Source organism: Bombina bombina, chromosome 3, assembly GCF_027579735.1.
Source record: "Bombina bombina isolate aBomBom1 chromosome 3, aBomBom1.pri, whole genome shotgun sequence".
Classification (NCBI taxonomy): domain Eukaryota; kingdom Metazoa; phylum Chordata; class Amphibia; order Anura; family Bombinatoridae; genus Bombina; species Bombina bombina.
In genome coordinates this window covers 1,158,180,556-1,158,204,587 of record NC_069501.1, presented here as the reverse complement: position 1 = coordinate 1,158,204,587, position 24,032 = coordinate 1,158,180,556, and the positions used below count along the sequence as shown (strand labels likewise).

At 41.5% G+C, this 24,032-nt stretch overlaps 1 protein-coding gene across 2 annotated transcripts in view; it reads left to right on the top strand.

The window, feature by feature from the left end:
- Positions 1–22,328, top strand: part of AASDHPPT (aminoadipate-semialdehyde dehydrogenase-phosphopantetheinyl transferase) — a 402,028-nt gene extending 379,700 nt beyond the window's left edge. Inside the window, exons 6-7 of one of the 2 annotated variants that reach the window (XM_053708567.1) lie at positions 6,587–6,625; positions 21,976–22,328. In XM_053708567.1, the coding sequence (XP_053564542.1) occupies positions 6,587–6,625; positions 21,976–22,125 (189 nt within the window). In that variant the 3' untranslated portion in view covers positions 22,126–22,328. The remainder of the gene's footprint in view (positions 1–6,586; positions 6,626–21,975) is intronic. The other variant, XM_053708568.1, reaches the window with a different exon arrangement.
- Positions 22,329–24,032: the final 1,704 nt, after the last annotated feature.

The window sequence follows — 24,032 nt, the reverse complement described above, 5'->3', positions numbered from 1 at the left end:
TGATAGTCCCATTGCCTGCTGGTGTGCACCCACTCAGCCTGCTGGTAGAATCCCGGAGTGGCATGATATTGTTGGGGGGGTAAAGACATCTACCCTTCGGGGCTGGCTTGGCTCCCCCTTCAAGCCAAAGGAATAGTCCTCCGGCCAGGGCTCCTGCCAGGTATCCTCATGTAATGCTGGCGGCATAACATTCGGATTGTCAATTGAGGCAGTCCAACCCAGGTCATGCCTGGCATACTCCTGCTGGACTCTCCGGACCGGTGGTCGAGGTGGAGAAATACTTTGTTCCGGTGGTGGAGGGGGATGCATGGGCGTTGGCACCCTGGTGACTGGAGGTTCTGTGGAGGAGTCAAATGATGAGAGGGATTAGTACAGTCAGATATATATCCATGTGGGCATACAATGTACATGCTAGGGCCTATACACATTCTCATGTCAAACTCTATAACATGCATGTGCATTTGTGATATGAGGGTTTTTAATATGCAAAGTATACATGTATGTGTTTCATACAATAGTTCTGTGTACATGTCGGTGATGGAGAAAATGTGTTCTTTAAGTGACACTATGGTTGTGATGACTATAGTGTCCATTTACTGAAAACTCTACATGTGGCTTGTGGCCTGTGTTACTCTGAGATATGTTAGTATTTCACTATTCCACCTAATATCATGAATTTCAATGTGTTAAGTAGCATTAAATGGACATTAAACCCATTCTGATTCTTTCATGATTCAGCTAGAGCATGCAATTGTAAACAACTTTGTAATTTTCTTCCATTACCTAATTTGCTTCATTCTCTTGATATTCTTAGCTGAAAAGCATATCTAGATAGGCTCAGAAGCTGCTGATTGGTGGCTGCACATCAATGCCTCGTGTGATTGCCTCACCCATGTGCATTGATATTTAATAAACAAAGATTAAGAAAATAATGAAGCAAAATAGATAATAGAAGTAAATTGGGATGTTGTTGAAAACTGTATTCTCTATCTGAATAATGAAATAAAAAGATTTGGTTTCATGTCCCTTTAATGTTAAATCTCATTGTAGATGTTTTTGTTAGTAGGCCAAATACCATGCTCCTCATTGTGTACATGAATGTGTGACAATATAGGATGTTATAACTCAAATACATATAATACTGGTGTGTGGGATGTTACTCACCAGCATGCTGTGCTGATGTTGCAATCCCTGAGTCACGAGCCCCTGGAAGTCCACGGACTGCTGTGACGCTCAGGGACCTACGATTCAGCTCCTGTCACTCGTTGTATTCCGCCTCATAGTGAGGCCCACCTCCTGTAGCCCTCTGGGACATTGCTTCTTGGCCCATCTTCTCCTTAACTCTCCTCTTACAGTCGTTCCACCTCTTCTTTAGGTCATCCACATTCCTCCTCTGCTGGGACACACCATTAACGGCCTCCACCACCTTCTGCCAGGCATCTTTACGCCTACGGGCAACTCCTTTGCCCTTCTCTTGGCCAAAGAGGGCGGTATGTTTCTCCAGGACAGCCTGGACTAGAGCGAGGTTTTCAGCGAATGTGAAGTTGGGGCACCTCATACGCTCATCGTCCTGGGCCGCCTGGCTCCCTCCCTGGGATGTCCCTGGTGTGGGTTCCTCCCTATCCTCTCCCTCCTCCCCACTTCTATCCCCATGTGCACCCTCTATCCCTCTTCTGAGTGTGCCTGGCCTTGGGGCAACCCCACTCCCATCCTCCCTTCTGGCTCTCCCTCTCCCCACTCTGCTCACTCCCTGACGGGGACCCTGCTGCTCCTCCTGTCCATAATCCTCTCCCTGCAACTCCCCTTCCCTCCTCCCCCCCGCCCTAGCTCTCCCTGACATCCTCACACTACACACACTCACTCCCACTTCAATCACACACAATCACAACCAAACACTCAGCCTTTCACACTGTAAAAGATAAATAAAATGTGTAAGGTGTTATAAAAAAAAAGTGTGGTGTATTTTGTATATGTGTGTATGCAAAATGTGTGCAATATGTAAAAAAGTGACAGTAATGTACAAGCTTAACAAATCCACCAAATCCGACCTAACTAAATATTATGCAATGCGCCTCTCTCTCTACTCTAACGACTTTCTCCTACTCACTGTAGTGTGCTATAGCTCCAAGAACCAACCAAACACACTAAAGAAAATGGCGGCTGCGCAGGGGTTTAAGTATGAATTTTGAATCTCGTCATTACGTGGCGCATCTCTTAGAACTGGCGTAATTTTTTACGAGTCGTAGGCTAATTTGCATAAAACTACACTTTATTGAGACTTTACGTGAACAAAATACTGGCGCAAGTACTTGCGACGACTAAAATGTGTATTTGCGCACATTTTAGATGATCGCCGGTTTTTCCTACTTACGCCAGTTTAGCATCTGACGGCGCTGGATATTGGATAGCTCGAGTTGCGAGCTGAAACTGCGGGCGACGCGGGTTCCCTCACTTGCGCCGCAAACTACGCCGTATATCGGATCGCGCCCCAAGCTCCTAATAATAGTGAGGGATGTTTCTTCTCTGAATGCTGGGCAGCCGGCTCATGGCACATGCACAGTTATCTGCTGAAACACAGCTTCACCACCAGCCTTAACAGCAAGCCAGTGACTGACCTGTAACTAAGTGCATTGGTTTTGCTTTATTATAGATGAAGTTGAGAGGGTGACTGTATCAAATTGTGTAATTAGATTGATATTGGTGGCTTATATATATGTTTATGTATAGATTCCTCTCCGCATCTATATAGATTGTTGTTATTATCAGTACAAGCTTGATAAATGTATACAGCAAGGATTGGAAAACTCTGAACAAAACCATAAATAAAATGTTTAATCACATGATTAATATGTATGTTAATCCGGTGAGTATATAGTTTTGGGCCCAGTAAGTACAGATAAAAAAAGTAGTTTAATTTTAACCATATGAGCAGAACAGGAAATAAAATCAGAAAGTTTGATAATTTCTTTTATTAACTGCATGTTTTAAGTAATATGTTCCCATTCTACTCTTGTGCAAGTCAATGCCCTATCTTTTCACTTAAACTGCTTTTGATGTTATACATACATATATAAATCTACGTGTATTATAAATACTGTATATATATATATATATATATATATATATATATATATATATATATATATATATATATATATGTGTATATATATATATATATATATAATATATATGTATTTATGTGTATATTAGTGTATGTGTGTTATAGTGTTTGTGTGTGTTATAGTGTATGTGGTGTGAGTTATGGTAAAAGTGTGTTATAATGCGTCTGTAAGTGTGTTATAGTGTACATGTGTGCGTGTATTTGTTTATATAGTGTATAAGTGTGTGTATAGAATTTGTATGTGGGTTATATTGTATATGTGTGTGTTAGTATGTTGTATGGGTGTGGTATAGTGTGTATGAGCAGGACTGAATAAAAGTAGGGGCTATTGTAGCTGTAGTTCTAGGTCACTGCCTTTACAAGGCCCATGACCAGGGATGCCACCTAGCCGAATGTGCAGGAGGCTTATCAGTGTTGGAACGCACAGGGAGCTTACAGCTGCACATAGGATGTCAGCCTCTGTAGTCACAATTATCATGAAGGAGCTAATGTAGTTGGCTGTGCACGCCTATGCCTATGTGCTGAATCTATGTCCAACGCCAGACATGGTTTCTTCCTGGTTCCTAATCCAGTTTCTAAGCTAATTAGCAAGGAATGGAACAAACTAAGCATACCCTTTGTTCCCTCAGACAAATTCAAAAACATGTTCCCTTTAGCCTCTTAAAAATTGGAGGTATGGGAAACTATTCCAAAGGTGGATAGTGCTATTTCTACTTTGGCTAGGCGGTCTACCATTCCTTTAGAGGACAGTAACAATTTTAAGGATCCGATGGATAGAAAACTTGAATGTTTCCTCAGGAGATCAGCTCGCAGGTGTATCTTGCGTACTTGCAACTACTGCAGTTCGATGTGACATCTCTGACCTTATTTCCCAAGAAGCTTCTCTTAATGAAATTCATGATTGTTTGAGAGTGCTGCTATTACTGTTCTGACTGGAAGAGCCTTATGGCTCAAGGCATTGTCTGCTGATATAGTATCTAAAAGCAGGCTTCCTTCCCTCCTATTTCTGGGAAAGATCTTGTTTGGATCTGGACTGGATCCTATCATTGCTACAGTCACTCGAGGTAAAGGAGCTTTTCTGCAGCAAAACAAAAAAAGCTAAGGGTAGAGTTAAGTCCGCTGGAAGTTTTCACTCCTTTCGTCATTCCAAGATGCAGAGATCCTCCTCATAATTGTCTCAGATGTCAGGCACCTCCAAGTCCACAGGAAAGCCTGGTTCCTCTTGGTCTGATTCCAAACAGACCAGAAAAAAGGTTTTTCCCTTTCTCCAATTCAGCATAAAGGTGCGGCTCCCAAACTAGTTCTGGAGAGGAGACTGAAACATTTTCAGGAGGCTTGGAAAAAAATTCCGTTCAAGATCCTTGGATACTTAACATAATTTCCCTGGGATACCACATAGGCCTTTGGTCTCACCCTCCTAGAGGACGATTCCTCCTGTCTCATTCCAAAAGATCCCCTAAAAGCTAGAGGTTTCTTTGCATGCATAACAGACCTAGAAGTTATGGGAGTAATTACTTTGTTCCAATTAGAACAGACATCCTTGCTTTATTATAGATGAAGTTGAGAGGGTGACTGTATCAAATTGTGTAATTAGATTGATATTGGTGGCTTATATATATGGTTATGTATAGATTCCTCTCCGCATCTATATAGATTGTTGTTATTATCAGTACAAGCTTGATAAATGTATACAGCAAGGATTGGAAAACTCTGAACAAAACCATAAATAAAATGTTTAATCACATGATTAATATGTATGTTAATACGGTGAGTATATAGTTTTGGGCCCAGTAAGTACAGATAAAAAAAAAGTAGTTTAATTTTAACCATATGAGCAGAGCAGGAAATAAAATCAGAAAGTTTGATAATTTATTTTATTAACTGCATGTTTTAAGTAATATGTTCCCATTCTACTCTTGTGCAAGTCAATGCCCTATCTTTTCACTTAAACTGCTTTTTGATATTATACATACATATATAAACAAAAAAAGCAACAGCACCCAGAAGCTTCACAAAGATTCTCAGACCTCTTTTTTCCGTAGTGGGCATTGCAGTATCTCCTTACCAAGACAACATTTTGGTATAAGCTTCGTCCATTTCAGATGGCTTAGGAACATACAAATGCAGTTCTTCAGTTCCTTTGTTAACATGGTTGGAAAATCGACCACCTGAAGAGCTCGCTACTACCACAAACCAGAGTTGCATTTCTAGGCAAGGGTGTCTGAACTTTCTGCGCTCTCTTGTGATTCTTCTTACCTGATGTTTTATCAAGATAAAGTAGTTTTAAGAACAAACTACTCTTTCCTTCCTAAGGTTGTTTCTTCTAAAAACATCAATCAGGAAATTGTAGTCCCATCTCTTTGTCCAGTGCCAAAAAAAATGTACAGAGAGATTGCTTCATAACTTGGATGTAATCAGTGCCTTGCTTTTTTATCTTCAAGCCACTAAAGAATTCAGGAATTCTTATTCCTTGTTCATCCATTTTTCAGGTCCCCACAAGGAACATAAAGTTTTGGTTTCAAGCTTTGATTTGCAAAGCATACTTAGTAATGGGGAAGTCTTCCTCCAGAACAAACTACTGGTTATTTTACCAGAACAGTCGCCACCTCTTGGGTTTTTAGAAATGACGTTTCCATTAATCAGGTCTGCAAGGCAGCTTCTTGGTAATCTTTCCATAGTTTTGTACCTCGACCTGCCTTATCTGTTTTTCCTGCTGTATTTCATGGTAGGCTCGTGGACTGCACAGCTTGGGTAAAGGATCCCACATGTGGTGCCTTATGTACACTCACCATCTTATAAATGAAAACAAAATTTATGTTTACCTGATAAATTAATTTCTTTCATGATGATGAGAGTCTACGAGACCCGCCCTTGTTGCCTGTTGTTGGCAGTATCAGGTTGCACTTCTCTTACCTTGCTTTTCCTTTCCTGCTTTTCTTATTTTCTTCTTTCTCTTGGTCATATGTATGACTAAGGAATTAAGGGAAAGTGGGAGGAATTAGCTTTTATTTGGGGTTTTTGCCTCCTCCTATAGGACTGGACTTTAATCCCACATGTGATGACTTGTGGACTCTCACCATCATGAAAGAAAATAATTTATCAGGTAAGCATATATTTGCTTCTTATAAATCTCTAATGTATTTCAACAATTAAAGTATAGCTGCTGATATATAGCATGGATTCATAAGAAATAATTATTAAAGGAACATGAAACTCCACATTGTAGGTGATGTACGAAGAAGGTGTCTGAATAATACTTTAATGGGTATTTTTCGCTGCATGCAAGGATTGGGGTTATGCTATGTCCATGTAATTCTCTTTAGTAAGAGTTATGGTGGCATTACTCTTACTAAAGGCTTTTAGCAGTTGGAAAACAGTGAGGTGGTCTTTGCTTACCTTCCAACATTTTTGCTACCCCTATATAGAAAACCAGGGTTGTTAACTCTGTTTTTTCTTTATCTACAGGTTTATGTCAGTGAGGACTGCCCTACAGCGGATCCACAGGTAAGTCCTTTTACTTTCTAGGTGAGAAGGATGCCGCACTTAGAAGTTCCTTGTTTGAGGAAAAAAAAATGATACTTAAAGAACAAGGTGGATCCTTATGGGACTGAATATCCCTTTTAAAGGTTGGGGATTTATTGGGCAGCAGTTCAGAGTTTTTTTCTGTCATGTGAAGGCTTTTTTTTATTTTGGCTATGGGGATTTGTTTGCACAAGTTTACCTTTTATTTAGTTTTGAATTTGCGATCATGAGACAGCTCTGTTACTTCCTGAGTGCTGAACAGTTTGTTTATAGCTTGCTGTTTGGAAGCCCGATTTTGTAGGAGACAGACTGGATTTTCTGGCATTAGATTGTTTTTCCTGCCTGTCGCTTCTCTCTGATGTTTGCTGCTTTCTAGGATCTGCAGTTTTGAACAGGATTTATCTGCTGGTGTGGATTGGATTCCTGGTTACCGGTTGGATGAGTCTCTCCAGCATGGCTGGGGTGTAGAGGTGTCGGTTTTAATAATTATTTATCTATGCTTAGAATTTTATTCTAATTTTTTATATTGAAATTAGGGTATAAGGAAAATAAAGTGTTTTTTTCTCCAACATAGGTGTGTCCGGTCCACGGCGTCATCCTTACTTGTGGGATATTCTCTTCCCCAACAGGAAATGGCAAAGAGCCCAGCAAAGCTGGTCACATGATCCCTCCTAGGCTCCGCCTACCCCAGTCATTCTCTTTGCCGTTGTACAGGCAACATCTCCACGGAGATGGCTTAGAGTTTTTTAGTGTTTAACTGTAGTTTTTATTATTCAATCAAGAGTTTGTTATTTTGAAATAGTGCTGGTATGTACTATTTACTCAGAAACAGAAAAGAGATGAAGATTTCTGTTTGTATGAGGAAAATGATTTTAGCAACCGTCACTAAAATCCATGGCTGTTCCACACAGGACTGTTGAGAGCAATTAACTTCAGTTGGGGGAACAGTGTGCAGTCTCTTGCTGCTTGAGGTATGACACATTCTAACAAGACGATGTAATGCTGGAAGCTGTCATTTTCCCTATGGGATCCGGTAAGCCATGTTTATTACGATCGTAAATAAGGGCTTCACAAGGGCTTATTAAAACTGTAGACTTTTTCTGGGCTAAATCGATTCATTATTAACACATATTTAGCCTTGAGGAATCATTTTATCTGGGTATTTTGATATAATAATATCGGCAGGCACTGTTTTAGACACCTTATTCTTTAGGGGCTTTCCCAAAGCATAAGCAGAGCCTCATTTTCGCGCCGGTGTGGCGCACTTGTTTTTGAGAGGCATGGCATGCAGTCGCATGTGAGAGGAGCTCTGATACTTAGAAAAGACTTTCTGAAGGCGTCATTTGGTATCGTATTCCCCTTTGGGCTTGGTTGGGTCTCAGCAAAGCTGATACCAGGGACTGTAAAGGGGTTAAAGTTCAAAACGGCTCCGGTTCCGTTATTTTAAGGGTTAAAGCTTCCAAATTTGGTGTGCAATACTTTTAAGGCTTTAAGACACTGTGGTGAAAATTTGGTGAATTTTGAACAATTCCTTCATGTTTTTTCGCAATTGCAGTAATAAAGTGTGTTCAGTTTAAAATTTAAAGTGACAGTAACGGTTTTATTTTAAAACGTTTTTTGTACTTTGTTATCAAGTGTATGCCTGTTTAACATGTCTGAACTACCAGATAGACTGTGTTCTGAATGTGGGGAAGCCAGAATTCCTATTCATTTAAATAAATGTGATTTATGTGATAATGATAATGATGCCCAAGATGATTCCTCAAGTGAGGGGAGTAAGCATGGTACTGCATCATTCCCTCCTTCGTCTACACGAGTCTTGCCCACTCAGGAGGCCCCTAGTACATCTAGCGCGCCAATACTCCTTACTATGCAACAATTAACGGCTGTAATGGATAATTCTGTCAAAAACATTTTAGCCAAAATGAACACTTATCAGCGTAAGCGCGGCTGCTCTGTTTTAGATACTGAAGAGCATGACGACGCTGATAATAATATTTCTGAAGGGCCCCTAACCCAGTCTGATGGGGCCAGGGAGGTTTTGTCTGAGGGAGAAATTACTGATTCAGGGAACATTTCTCAACAGGCTGAACCTGATGTGATTGCATTTAAATTTAAGTTGGAACATCTCCGCATTCTGCTTAAGGAGGTACTATCCACTCTGGATGATTGTGACAAGTTGGTCATCCCAGAGAAACTTTGTAAAATGGACAAGTTCCTAGAGGTGCCGGGGCTCCCAGAAGCTTTTCCTATACCCAAGCGGGTGGCGGACATTGTTAATAAAGAATGGGAAAAGCCCGGTATTCCTTTCGTCCCTCCCCCCATATTTAAAAAATTGTTTCCTATGGTCGACCCCAGAAAGGACTTATGGCAGACAGTCCCCAAGGTCGAGGGAGCGGTTTCCACTTTAAACAAACGCACCACTATACCCATAGAGGATAGTTGTGCTTTCAAAGATCCTATGGATAAAAAATTAGAAGGTTTGCTTAAAAAGATGTTTGTTCAGCAAGGTTACCTTCTACAACCAATTTCATGCATTGTCCCTGTCGCTACAGCCGCATGTTTCTGGTTCGATGATCTGATAAGAGCGGTCGATAGTGATTCTCCTCCTTTGGAGGAGATTATGGACAGAATCAATGCTCTCAAATTGGCTAATTCTTTCACCCTAGACGCCACTTTGCAATTGGCTAGGTTAGCGGCTAAGAATTCTGGGTTTGCTATTGTGGCGCGCAGAGCGCTTTGGTTGAAATCTTGGTCGGCTGATGCGTCTTCCAAGAACAAGCTACTTAACATTCCTTTCAAGGGGAAAACGCTGTTTGGCCCTGACTTGAAAGAGATTATCTCTGATATCACTGGGGGTAAGGGCCACGCCCTTCCTCAGGATCGGCCTTTCAAGGCAAAAAATAAACCTAATTTTCGTCCCTTTCGTAGAAACGGACCAGCCCAAGGTGCTACGTCCTCTAAGCAAGAGGGTAATACTTCTCAAGCCAAGCCAGCTTGGAGACCAATGCAAGGCTGGAACAAGGGAAAGCAGGCCAAGAAACCTGCCACTGCTACCAAGACAGCATGAAATGTTGGCCCCCGATCCGGGACCGGATCTGGTGGGGGGCAGACTCTCTCTCTTCGCTCAGGCTTGGGCAAGAGATGTTCTGGATCCTTGGGCGCTAGAAATAGTCTACCAAGGTTATCTTCTGGAATTCAAGGGACTTCCCCCAAGGGGGAGGTTCCACAGGTCTCAGTTGTCTTCAGACCACATAAAAAGACAGGCATTCTTACATTGTGTAGAAGACCTGTTAAAAATGGGAGTGATTCATCCTGTTCCATTAAGAGAACAAGGGATGGGGTTCTACTCCAATCTGTTCATAGTTCCCAAAAAAGAGGGAACGTTCAGACCAATCTTAGATCTCAAGATCTTAAACAAGTTTCTCAAGGTTCCATCGTTCAAGATGGAAACCATTCGAACTATTCTTCCTTCCATCCAGGAAGGTCAATTCATGACCACGGTGGATTTAAAGGATGCGTATCTACATATTCCTATCCACAAGGAACATCATCGGTTCCTAAGGTTCGCATTCCTGGACAAACATTACCAGTTCGTGGCGCTTCCTTTCGGATTAGCCACTGCTCCAAGGATTTTCACAAAGGTACTGGGGTCCCTTCTAGCTGTGCTAAGACCAAGGGGCATTGCTGTAGTACCTTACTTGGACGACATTCTGATTCAAGCGTCGTCCCTTCCTCAAGCAAAGGCTCACACGGACATTGTCCTGGCCTTTCTCAGATCTCACGGGTGGAAAGTGAACGTGGAAAAGAGTTCTCTATCCCCGTCAACAAGGGTTCCCTTCTTGGGAACAATAATAGACTCCTTAGAAATGAGGATTTTTCTGACAGAGGCCAGAAAAACAAAGCTTCTAGACTCTTGTCGGATACTTCATTCCGTTCCTCTTCCTTCCATAGCTCAGTGCATGGAAGTGATCGGGTTGATGGTAGCAGCAATGGACATAGTTCCTTTTGCGCGCATTCATCTAAGACCATTACAACTGTGCATGCTCAGTCAGTGGAATGGGGACTATACAGACTTGTCTCCGAAGATACAAGTAAATCAGAGGACCAGGGACTCACTCCGTTGGTGGCTGTCCCTGGACAACCTGTCACAAGGGATGACATTCCGCAGACCAGAGTGGGTCATTGTCACGACCGACGCCAGTCTGATGGGCTGGGGCGCGGTCTGGGGATCCCTGAAAGCTCAGGGTCTTTGGTCTCGGGAAGAATCTCTTCTACCGATAAATATTCTGGAACTGAGAGCGATATTCAATGCTCTCAAGGCTTGGCCTCAGCTAGCGAGGGCCAAGTTCATACGGTTTCAATCAGACAACATGACAACTGTTGCGTACATCAACCATCAGGGGGGAACAAGGAGTTCCCTAGCGATGGAAGAAGTGACCAAAATCATTCTATGGGCGGAGTCTCACTCCTGCCACCTGTCTGCTATCCACATCCCAGGAGTGGAAAATTGGGAAGCGGATTTTCTGAGTCGTCAGACATTGCATCCGGGGGAGTGGGAACTCCATCCGGAAATCTTTGCCCAAGTCACTCAGCTGTGGGGCATTCCAGACATGGATCTGATGGCCTCTCGTCAGAACTTCAAAGTTCCTTGCTACGGGTCCAGATCCAGGGATCCCAAGGCGGCTCTAGTGGATGCACTAGTAGCACCTTGGACCTTCAAACTAGCTTATGTGTTCCCGCCGTTTCCTCTCATCCCCAGGCTGGTAGCCAGGATCAATCAGGAGAGGGCGTCGGTGATCTTGATAGCTCCTGCGTGGCCACGCAGGACTTGGTATGCAGATCTGGTGAATATGTCATCGGCTCCACCTTGGAAGCTACCTTTGAGACGAGACCTTCTTGTTCAGGGTCCGTTCGAACATCCGAATCTGGTTTCACTCCAGCTGACTGCTTGGAGATTGAACGCTTGATTTTATCGAAGCGAGGGTTCTCAGATTCTGTTATTGATACTCTTGTTCAGGCCAGAAAGCCTGTAACTAGAAAGATTTACCACAAAATTTGGAAAAAATATATCTGTTGGTGTGAATCTAAAGGATTCTCTTGGGACAAGGTTAAGATTCCTAGGATTCTATCCTTCCTTCAAGAAGGATTGGAAAAAGGATTATCTGCAAGTTCCCTGAAGGGACAGATTTCTGCCTTGTCGGTGTTACTTCACAAAAAACTGGCTGCTGTGCCAGATGTTCAAGCCTTTGTTCAGGCTCTGGTTAGAATTAAGCCTGTTTACAAACCTTTGACTCCTCCTTGGAGTCTCAATTTAGTTCTTTCAGTTCTTCAGGGGGTTCCGTTTGAACCCTTGCATTCCGTTGATATTAAGTTATTATCTTGGAAGGTTTTGTTTTTAGTTGCAATTTCTTCTGCTAGAAGAGTTTCAGAATTATCTGCTCTGCAGTGTTCTCCTCCTTATCTGGTGTTCCATGCAGATAAGGTGGTTTTACGTACTAAACCTGGTTTTCTTCCAAAAGTTGTCTCTAACAAAAACATTAACCAGGAGATTATCGTACCTTCTCTGTGTCCGAAACCAGTTTCAAAGAAGGAACGTTTGTTGCACAATTTGGATGTTGTTCGCGCTCTAAAATTCTATTTAGATGCTACAAAGGATTTTTGACAAACATCTTCCTTGTTTGTTGTTTATTCTGGTAAAAGGAGAGGTCAAAAAGCAACTTCTACCTCTCTCTCTTTTTGGATTAAAAGCATCATCAGATTGGCTTACGAGACTGCCGGACGGCAGCCTCCCGAAAGAATCACAGCTCATTCCACTAGGGCTGTGGCTTCCACATGGGCCTTCAAGAACGAGGCTTCTGTTGATCAGATATGTAGGGCAGCGACTTGGTCTTCACTGCACACTTTTACCAAATTTTACAAGTTTGATACTTTTGCTTCTTCTGAGGCTATTTTTGGGAGAAAGGTTTTGCAAGCCGTGGTGCCTTCCATTTAGGTGACCTGATTGCTCCCTCCCTTCATCCGTGTCCTAAAGCTTTGGTATTGGTTCCCACAAGTAAGGATGACGCCGTGGACCGGACACACCTATGTTGGAGAAAACAGAATTTATGTTTACCTGATAAATTACTTTCTCCAACGGTGTGTCCGGTCCACGGCCCGCCCTGGTTTTTTTAATCAGGTCTGATAATTTATTTTCTTTAACTACAGTCACCACGGTACCATATGGTTTCTCCTATGCAAATATTCCTCCTTAACGTCGGTCGAATGACTGGGGTAGGCGGAGCCTAGGAGGGATCATGTGACCAGCTTTGCTGGGCTCTTTGCCATTTCCTGTTGGGGAAGAGAATATCCCACAAGTAAGGATGACGCCGTGGACCGGACACACCGTTGGAGAAAGTAATTTATCAGGTAAACATAAATTCTGTTTTTTATTTACTATGGAAGCCGATCCCAAGCTTTCTCTGTCATTTAATAAATGTTTTTATTGTGCAGATGCCCAGGTTATAGCTTCTGTGCAATTTTGTTCCCCTTGCCTTAATAAGGTTTTATTATCTAAGGATAAGGATTCCTTATCTGAGCCTTCTTTTTCTCAGGATAATGCTGTTCAGGGGTTGTCTCAGCCTTCTGCTAACATGTCCCAGTATTTGACAGATTTACATGCAGTGCCCTGCGGTTCCTCTCAGTCAGTCTTTCCTAGTGTTTGTTTGCCTAAAGTTTGTCACAGTCTAGACACTCCAGGCAATCCTATTCGTTCAGTGGGAACAGGGGATAACAAACATTCTCTCTTTTGTACTAGACCCAGATAAATGGCCAAAAAAAACCTTTAATGACACCCACACTAAACTATCTCTGCTGCCACCACCTTAAAATTATTATTTGGAAAAATCCTAAGGAAAAACCCAGACAGATTAAAAATCCCAAAACACAATTTGGCAAAAATCAATCTAAAAACACAGTAGTGTTTTTACAGCCGGACAGATAGCTCAGCATGCTAAGGCACTGTGGCTGAGGTCTGTAGCAACCCAAGGGTTGCAGGTTCGATCCCCGGCAAGGTCCACAGCCTTTCATCCTTCCGAGGTTGATAAAATGAGCAGCACCTTGAGACCCTTAAAGGTGATTAGCCGCACTTTACAAGTACCCAATACATACATACATACAGTAGTGTTATTAACAGTATCTTCAGTAAAGTGGTTAAAATATAAGCCAAACGCAAAAACGTCATAAAGGAATATTAGTTATTAACAAAAAAAGGGTCATGGTGCATTTATAGCAGAGAACGAAAAGCAAAGTAAGAAAAAAGAAACCCCTGACATCCTAAAATCACGAGGTCTTCATGACAAATGTTATACATTGTGATTGTGCAAATACTACTACCATCTAGTCCTCAAAAACCTTTTTGCAAACTGCTGGCTCCAGAAACATGCACATTACCTACCTAGGTATTCTGATCAACAAAGATTACAATGATAATGACAAAGTACATTTGATAATAGAAATGAATTGGGGTTTCTTTTTTTAATTATATTCTCTGTTTTTAAGTTGACAGCTAATTTGGCAGTTTTTTTTTATTTCTTCATTTTAGTCGAACAAACAGAGGATCTATTTCTAGGCAGCGCCACAATGGCTGTGTAGTTGTAGCATCCTATTACATGCATAATATTTCTAGTGAGGCTCATAATACATTCCCTAACTTTAAACTAAATTAAGGTGTAAGGTTTCTAGGATTGGAGGAAAAGTGAGCTTCCTGTGGTACTTTTTAGCTATGGATAATTTTTCCTCATTTATTGCTCTATTTTCCCCACATTACACAATAAGTGTCCTGTAATTTTAGCGTAGACTTACTGGTGCTAGACCTGTTAGATCTTATGTACAAAGAAAACATCTGTCAAGATTCTGTTTCGGTTCTCCAGGTAGAAGCCACTGGTGAGGAGATACTCTTTCACATTTTGTTAGAATGAAAAAGCTTTGTTTTTTACCTGGTTTTTCATATACATCAAGTTGCTTATCTACTGAGATGGTTCAGTTTACTCACCAGCCAAATTAAGTACCTATTCAAGCATTGCAAATGCTGATTACAACACTGTTAGAATGATAATCACATGAACTACTATGCAGTAAGGAGATTTTTCATGAATGGGGTATTGCAGCCTCAGCGTTCTGCCATGTGCTGTAGGAGGAGCTCAGTGTGGCGAATGCTTCAGACAAATAAAGGACGGAGCTTGAAGGGCCGTGTTTCTGGCAAGTCTTCAGACTCGCCAGAAACACAAGTTATGAAGCAGCGGTCTAAAGACCGCTGCTCCATAACCCTGTCCGCCAGCTCTGAGCAGGTGGACAGGAATCGCCGGAAATCAACCCGATCGAATACGATCGGGTTGATTGACACCGAGTCAGCAGGGGGCGGCGTTGCACCAGCAGCTCTTGTGAGCTGCGGTTGCAATGTTAAATTCGGAGAGCGTATTGCTCTCCACATTTAGCGAGGTCTTGCGGATCTGATCCGCACTGTCGGATCAGGTCCGCAAGACCTTTGATAAATAGGGGCCATGGACTGAAAGTCCCCTTTATTTGTTCCACTGGTAAATCCTAGCGTTTCACAAACTTTAGGATTTACTATCACTTTAAGGAGAATTCCCTCAGGGTCATAATTTTCATATACAAAAAGAGAGAAGCGCTATACCTGGGTACGGACACTAGTATAATAGCTTGTTCTATGGCTAGTTACCAACCAAGGAGCAGCCTCTTTTTGCTCAACATGGGTCTATTATGCTATTGTTTGTTCGATAATAACTGAGTGTTGAAAAGGCTATGTTAGCAGCCTCATTTAGAGAACAAAACAAATTAGAGAACAAAATGTAAAACTACTTCAAAATAATAAATAATAAAATACCAGAACTACTTCAAAATAATAAATAATAAAATACCAGAATTATAGGCAAAATGGGAAGAATATAGAAAAAAATGTATGTCATAAGAGCTAATTTGGAACATTGTTTTTGGCATGTATTAAGATTCAACATTTTTGATGTCAGATTGGTAATTGTCTTAGCAAGGTATTTGATAAAAAGATAATATTAAAAGCTGAATATTTTTTTTTCTTATTGTGAGAATTTTTGCGGTCATACAGTTCAATTTATTAACTTGACAATTTTGATAGCTAGAAATGAAACATTGAAGAAGTGAAAATCAAGAAATACACCTTTTTGTAAAGGGACTAGGTAGTTGTTTAAAAAAGTTTAATACTACAACAATTTGATATAGAGTTTGGTTTAGAGATAAGAAAAATGGGATAGTTTTATAAAAAGCCATGATATTAATTTCACGAAAGCAAATAATTAACCCGCTAGTGAAATCTTAATCTGTTCTTGATAAAACATTACATTGAAAATGGATATTTCTCTTACATTGGTGTGTCCGGTCCACGGCTTCATCCTTACTTGTGGGATATTCTCAATCCCTACAGGAAGTGGCAAAGAGAGCACACAGCAGAGCTGTCCATATAGCTCCCCTCAGGCTCCGCCCCCCCAGTCATTCTCTTTGCCGCTCTAAACAAGTAGCATCTCCACGGGGGTGGTAAAGAGTTTGTGGTGTTAGTTTGTAGTTTTTATTTCTTCTATCAAAAGTTTGTTATTTTAAAATAGTGCCGGCTTGTACTATTTACTCTGAAGCAGAAAGTGATGAAGATTTCTGCTGAGAGGACTATGATTTTAGCATCAGTAACTAAAATCCATTGCTGTTCCCACGCAGGATTGTTGAATACAGGAGAACTTCAGTTGGGGGGAACAGTTTGCAGGCTTAACGGCTTCAGGTATGATCAGTCATTTTTCTAACAAAACCCAGTAATGCTAGAAGACTGTCAGTAATCCCCATAGGGGAAGGTAAGCCATGTTTCTTAGACTATGTATAAAATAATGGCTTAAATAAAGGGCTTAGTTGCTGGTTGACACTATTTTGGGCTTAATCGATTGCTTCTTAGCATAATTATTTATAGTTTAGGTGTTTTTGTGACTTATAAAAACGCTTATGGTTTTTTTTTATTCGCCTGGCATTTGATTAGACTCCTAATCTCCTCAGAAAGGCCCCAGCACTTTGTAATGCAGAGGGAGGAGGCCTCATTTTCGCGCCTCAGTTGCGCAGTTGTTTTTGACAAGACAGTTCGAGCAGCCTCACGTATGGTGTCCAGAGACTTCAGAGGGACTTCAGACAGGCTTATTTCTACTCCAAATAATCCCTAAGGACGGTAAAAGCCTCAGCAGAAGCTGTGGCATAATACTGTAGTGTGTTTAACCGGTCAAATTCATGTTTTAGCTCCGGTTTGGGCATTAAGGGGTTAATTGAGCTGAAAATTTGTGTGCAATCTTTTCAAAGCATTAGGATAATGTGGTGAAAATTTCATTAAAATCGGATGTTTCCTTGATGGTTATTTGATGTTTTGGTAATAAAGTATGCACTTTTATTATTTAAAGACACAGTAACGTTTTTGTCAAAAGTATTTTTTATTGCATTTTAGTGCTGTCTAAGTCTGTCAAACATGTCTGAGCCTTCAGATAGCGCTTGTTCTATATGTTTAAAAGCCATGGCGGTACCCCCATTGAATTTATGTTTGAAGTGTGCTATAGCGTCCAAGCAGTTTGAGGACCATACAATGACACTTAAAAATGTAGCCCAAGATGTATCTTTAGCTGAAGGTAACGAGGAGAGTATTTTATCTTCCCCTTCTGTGTCAACACCAGTTATGCCCGCGCAGGCGATGCCCAGCACATCTAGCGCATCGATCCCTGTTACTTTGCAGCAATTAGCAGCAGTCATGGATAATTCTCTCGCAGCTTTTTTATCCAAACTGCCAGCATTTCCAAGAAAGCGCGATAGCTCAGTTTTAAATACAGACGCAGCGGATAATTTATCTGTAGTGCCCTCACATCAATCTGACTTGGCGGTGAGGGAGGGCCTGTCTGAGGGAGAAGAAATTTCTGACTCAGGAAAAGTTGCTCAGCAGGCAGAGCCAGATACTATAGCATTTAAATTTAAGCTAGAGCACCTCCGCGCCCTGCTTAAGGAGGTTTTAGCTACGCTAGATGATTGTGACCCCTTGGTGGTCCCAGAAAGATTGTGTAAAATGGACAAATTCTTAGAGGTCCCGGTACACACTGATGCATTTCCGATACCTAAGAGGGTGGCGGATATTGTGACCAGGGAGTGGGAGAGACCAGGTGTACCTTTTGTTCCCCCCCCTATATTTAAGAAAATGTTCCCCATTGTTGACCCCAGAAGGGACGCGTGGCAGACGGTCCCTAAGGTGGAGGGGGCAGTTTCAACACTAGCTAAGCGCACCACTATACCAATAGAAGACAGTTGCGCTTTCGAAGATCCTATGGATAAAAAATTGGAAGGTTTGCTTAAGAAAATATTTGTTCAACAAGGTTTTCTTCTTCAACCAATTTCTTGCATTATTCCTGTAACCACTGCAGCGGCTTTTTGGTTTGAGGAACTAGAGAACTCCCTACAGAGGGAGACCCCTTATGATGAGGTTATGGACAGAATTCACGCCCTGAAGTTGGCTAATTCTTTCATTACAGATGCCGCTCTTCAGTTAGCTAAATTAGCGGCGAAAAATTCTGGTTTTGCAATCGTGGCGCGCAGGGCGCTTTGGCTAAAATCTTGGTCGGCGGATGTGTCGTCCAAAACAAAATTGCTTAATATTCCTTTCAAAGGTAAGACCCTTTTCGGGCCAGAGTTGAAAGAGATTATTTCTGATATTACTGGAGGAAAGGGCCATGCCCTTCCACAAGATAGACCTTTCAAGGCTAAAAATAAGTCTAATTTTCGTTCCTTTTGCAATTTCAGGAACGGACCCGCTTCTACAGCCACTAAGGAAGAGGTTAACGCTTCCCAGTCCAAACCTGCATGGAAACCCATGCAAGGCTGGAACAAGGGTAAATAGGCCAAGAAGCCTGCGGCTGCTACCAAGACAGCATGAAAGGGTAGCCCCCGATCCGGGACCGGATCTAGTAGGGGGCAGACTTTCTCTCTTTGCTCAGGCCTGGGCAAGAGATCTTCTGGATCCCTGGGCGTTAGAAATTGTCTCTCAGGGGTACCTTCTGGAATTCAAGGACCTTCCTCCAAGGGGAAGGTTCCACATGTCTCGCTTGTCTTTAGACCAGACAAAGAGACAGGCATTCTTACTTTGCATAGAAGATCTTTTAAAGATGGGAGTAATACACCCAGTCCCAACTACAGTACGAGGACGGAGTTTTTACTCAAACCTGTTTGTAGTTCCCAAAAAGGAAGGAACTTTCAGGCCAATTCTGGACTTAAAAATCCTAAACAAATTTCTCAGAGTTCATTCAAGATGGAAACTATCCGGACAATCTTACCGATGATCCAGGAGGGTCAATATATGACTACCGTGGATTTAAAGGATGCATTCCTGCATATTCCTATCCACAAGGATCACCATCAGTTCCTAAGGTTCGCCTTCATGGACAAGCATTATCAGTTTGTGGCTCTTCCCTTCGGGTTGGCCACCGCTCCAAGAATTTTCACAAAGGTGCTAGGGTCCCTTTTAGCGGTTCTAAGACCGCGGGGCATTGCAGTAGCACCTTACCTAGACGATATCTTAATAAAAGCGTCGTCTTTTCACAGAGCAAAGGCGCATACAGGCATTGTGTTGGCCTTTCTATGATCTCACAGGTGGAAGGTGAACGTAGAAAAAAGTTCTCTGTCCCCGGTCACAAGGGTTCCCTTCCTGGGAACAATAATAGACTCGATAGAAATGAAAATCTTTCTGACAGAGGTCAGGAAGTTAAAACTTTTGAATTCCTGTCGAGTTCTTCATGCCAATCCTCAGCCTTCTGTGGCTCGGTGCATGGAGGTAATCGGTCTAATGGTTGCGGCAACTGTGCATGCTCAAACAGTGGAATGGGGATTATGCAGATTTGTCTCCCCAGATACAAATGGACCAGATAACCAGAGAATCACTCCTCTGGTGGTTGTCTCAGGATCACCTATCTCACGGAATGAGTTTCCGCAGACCGGAGTGGATCATTGTCACGACCGACGCCAGTCTCTTAGGCTGGGGTGCGGTCTGGAACTCCCTGAAAGTTCAGGGTCTATGGTCTCGGGAGGAATCTCTTCTCCCGATAAACATTTTAGTATTGAGAGCGATATTCAATGCGCTCCAGGCCTGGCCGCAGCTGGCGGAGGCCAAATTCATCAGATTTCAGTCGGACAACATAGAGCTGGACCTGATGGCGTCCCGCCAGAACTCAAAAGTTCCCCTTTACGGGTCCAGGTCCAGGGATCCCAAGGCGACATTGATAGATGCTCTAGTAACGCCTTGGTCATTCAATCTGGCTTATGTCTTTCCACCGTTTCCTCTTCTCCCTCGGCTAGTAGCCAGAATCAAAGAGGAGAAGGCTTCGGTAATTCTGATAGCTCCTGCGTGGCCTCGCAGGACTTGGTATGCAGACTTGGTGGATATGTCATCGGCTCCACCATGGAAGCTACCTTTGAGGCAGGACCTTCTAATCCAAGGTCCATTTAAACATCCAAACCTAGTTTCTCTGCAACTGACTGCTTGGAGATTGAACGCTTAATTTTAGCTAAGCGTGGGTTCTCTGAATCAGTTATAGATACTCTGATCCAGGCTAGAAAGCCTGTTACTAGGAAAATTTATCATAAGATATGGCGAAAATATCTTTGTTGGTGCGAAGCCAAGGGTTACCTGTGGAGTAAGATTAGGATTCCAAGGTTGTTATCTTTCCTCCAAGAAGGATTGGAGAAAGGATTGTCAGCTAGTTCGTTGAAAGGACAGATATCTGCTCTGTCTATTCTGTTACATAAGCGTCTGGCAGCTGTGCCAGATGTGCAGGCGTTTGTTCAGACCTTAGTTAGGATCAAACCTGTTTACAGACCTGTGTCTCCTCCATGGAGTCTAAATTTAGTTCTTTCAGTTCTTCAAGGGGTTCCGTTTGAACCTCTACATTCCATAGATATTAAGTTACTATCTTGGAAAGTTTTGTTTTTGGTTGCTATTTCTTCTGCTCGAAGAGTTTCTGAATTGTCTGCTTTGCAGTGTACCTCACCCTATCTGGTGTTCCATACAGATAAGGTTGTTTTGCGTACCAAGCCTGGTTTTCTTCCAAAGGTAGCTTCCAATAAGAATATTAACCAGGAAAATAGTTGTTCCTTCTCTGTGTCCTAATCCAGTTTCTAAAAAGGAACGTCAGTTACACAATCTAGATGTGGTTCGTGCTTTAAAATTCTATTTAGAAGCAACAAAAGATTTCAGACAAACATCATCCTTATCGTTTATTCTGGTAAGAGGAGAGGTCAGAAAGCAACTGCTACCTCTCTTTCCTTCTGGCTGAAAAGCATAATCCGATTGGCTTATGAGACTGCCGGACGGCAGCCTCCTGAACTAATTACCGCTCACTCCACTAGAGCTGTGGCTTCCACATGGGCTTTCAGGAACGAGGCTTCTGTTGAACAGATTTGTAAGGCAGCGACTTGGTCTTCACTGCATACATTTGCCAAATTTTACAAATTCGATACTTTTGCTTCTTCGGAGGCTATTTTTGGGAGAAAGGTTTTGCAAGCAGTGGTGCCTTCCGTTTAGGTTACCTGACTGTTTCCCTCCCTTCATCCGTGTCCTAAAGCTTTGGTATTGGTTCCCACAAGTAAGGATGAAGCCGTGGACCAGACACACCAATGTAAGAGAAAACAGAATTTATGCTTACCTGATAAATTTCTTTCTCTTACGGTGTGTCCGGTCCACGGCCCACCCTGGCAATTTAGTCAGGTCTAAAATTATTTTTGTAAACTATAGTCACCACTGCACCCTATGGCGGAGCCTGAGGGAGCTATATGGACAGCTCTGCTGTGTGCTCTCTTTGCCACTTCCTGTAGGGATTGAGAATATCCCACAAGTAAGGATGAAGCCGTGGACCGGACACACCGTAAGAGAGAGAAATTTATCAGGTAAGCATAAATTCTGTTTTTTGGATATCTGAAGAGGCGAAAGAGTAGGAATTAATTAAAGCTTATAATTTTAAAATAAGGGTGTGTTTTTTTTTGGTTGGTTGTTTTGTTTTGTGGGGGGAGGGTTGAAACTTTGTATAAACAATGAGAGAATAATGCTGATATTCTTTAGTGTATGCAGTTGTCTCATTGTAGCTCTATTCCTATGTCATGATAACATGTTTGTTTTTTCTGTTATTTTACTGAATATTGTTACCTTGATTACAAAAATAATACAATAAAACACACACATACTGTATATATGGATAGAATTCTGCAATATCCTTCTTATAACAGTATTTTCTTTTTTACATTTACAGAATGAAATTAGCACAGGCATATCTTTCACAATACTTTCGTTTGAAGATTTGATAGCATCAGCGATCCCAATGGAACCTAAAGACTCAAGTTACTGGGACAACTTTAATTCAAAACAAGATGTTCCTTTTCGACAAAGATTAAAAAGATAAAAGCAACTATAATGCTGACTGATGCATACAAAATATTTTACTTTTGTAGATATTTATAGCTTTTTATATATATTTATAAAATACATGCATCAAATTGATTGTATAATATTTGAAATAAAAATAAATAAAATCAGACCGAAAAATTGCAGTTTTAAAAGTATCCAGAGAAGTATACGTTAATAAAGACTTAAAGTGAAGGTTAACTTTGATCGTTTCTAATGAGATATTGTATGTATCACTAGAAATGAATGTGAGTTTCATTCATCAATAGTTATACTTGTACCTAGTTCCTTAGATATATCCCTTATTTCTTGTCAAGTTCGCTATCTGTAAATCAGCCCTGTTTTTTTTCTTTTTGCAAACGATGATCACGTTGTTTCTACAGCTAATTGACTATTTGGCCGTTAGGCGGCCGTCAATCGACGTCAGCAGTTACTGTGAGGATATGTCACAGCGAGCGCGGCCCCGTTTCGCAAATGCGCATTATAAATGGGCAATGGACGTGATTACCGCATGCGCATTGATGGGAGTCAGAGGAAGATGCGCATGCGCAGTGAAAGATGCGCTTTTGCAGGTTTTTTTTGCTATTTTCCGTGCACGAGCCTACTGGACACGTATAGAGCGAGTGGGACCGCTCTATACGTCAATGCATCAAAAACCAGGAAATAACTAATGGGAGGAGATTAGGAGTGAACGGTAAGGAAAAAGCAAAGTATAAAAAAATAAAAATAACATGCAATTCCAAAAAAAAAAATAGCGACTCTATATCTTTTATGCATACAAGTGTAATAATGAAAGAAGAAGCCTCAAACTTAACCTTCACTTTAAAGGGGCAGTAACACCTTAATATTTTTATATAAAATATTTAGGAACAAATTACTAGTGGAGCGCAAAATAGAGCTTACGCGAGCATGATATTTGCACTCCACTCAGTAATACCAGCGCACATTTACAAGTTGAGCGCAATGCGAATGCGACTTCGCATTGCAGGGAAGCTTTTCGCTCATGAGTGCACTTTCATAGGCTCCAATTGGAGCCTTGTTTTCATGCCGTGAGACATGGCTAAGAATCTAGCGCAGCGATGGGCAGCAAAATTTAAATATATATGTATATGAATATATGCAAATATATTTATGTCTTTATTTGTGTATATACACATATTCACATTTAAATATATATGTATATAAGCATATACATATATTGTATATTTACAGTGAACACACAGTCCCCATAGGCCGCAATGTAAAGGCACTTTTCAGTGCCGTTTTTGTTCTAACACCCCACAACCGCTCACTTTAACCCCTAACAACTTCTTCAAGCAGTTTAAAAAAAAATATATATACAATTTTATTAAAACAAAAAGGGACCTCACACTTAATTTTGGGGTCAATTGGGGGATATTTTTAAAATTAACCAGAGGTCTGACCTGTAGATCTGTATACTAATTTGAAGTCTGAAACTTTGCTTATCTTGTAAGCGAAATCATCCTCTTCTGCTCAACATTTTTTTTTATCTGGTGCGTCACGGGCTGTCTTTCTAATCACAACGCACCCGATTGCACAGAGTAAAGCTGTCGGTTGCTTTACCTAATGTGGGAGCGTACTGCATGTAGTTAAATAGCGCAATCAGACGCTCAGTGATTAGATAGCCTGTGATGAGCTAGTTAAAAAATATTGCCAGGCAAAATAGTGCTGAATTATGTAACATCAAACACAACATTTACTGCCCCTTTAAATATATAACCGTTTAGGTGCTGGAAACTGTAATACGTAGCAACTCTACTCCATTCTCATGGGGGTTTTTTTTGTTTTGTTTTTTAAATAATTTATTAGCACTTTTTGGGGGGGTTTGTTTGTTTAAAATGATGGAAACACCTTTACAAACAACTGCATTAATATACACTCCTG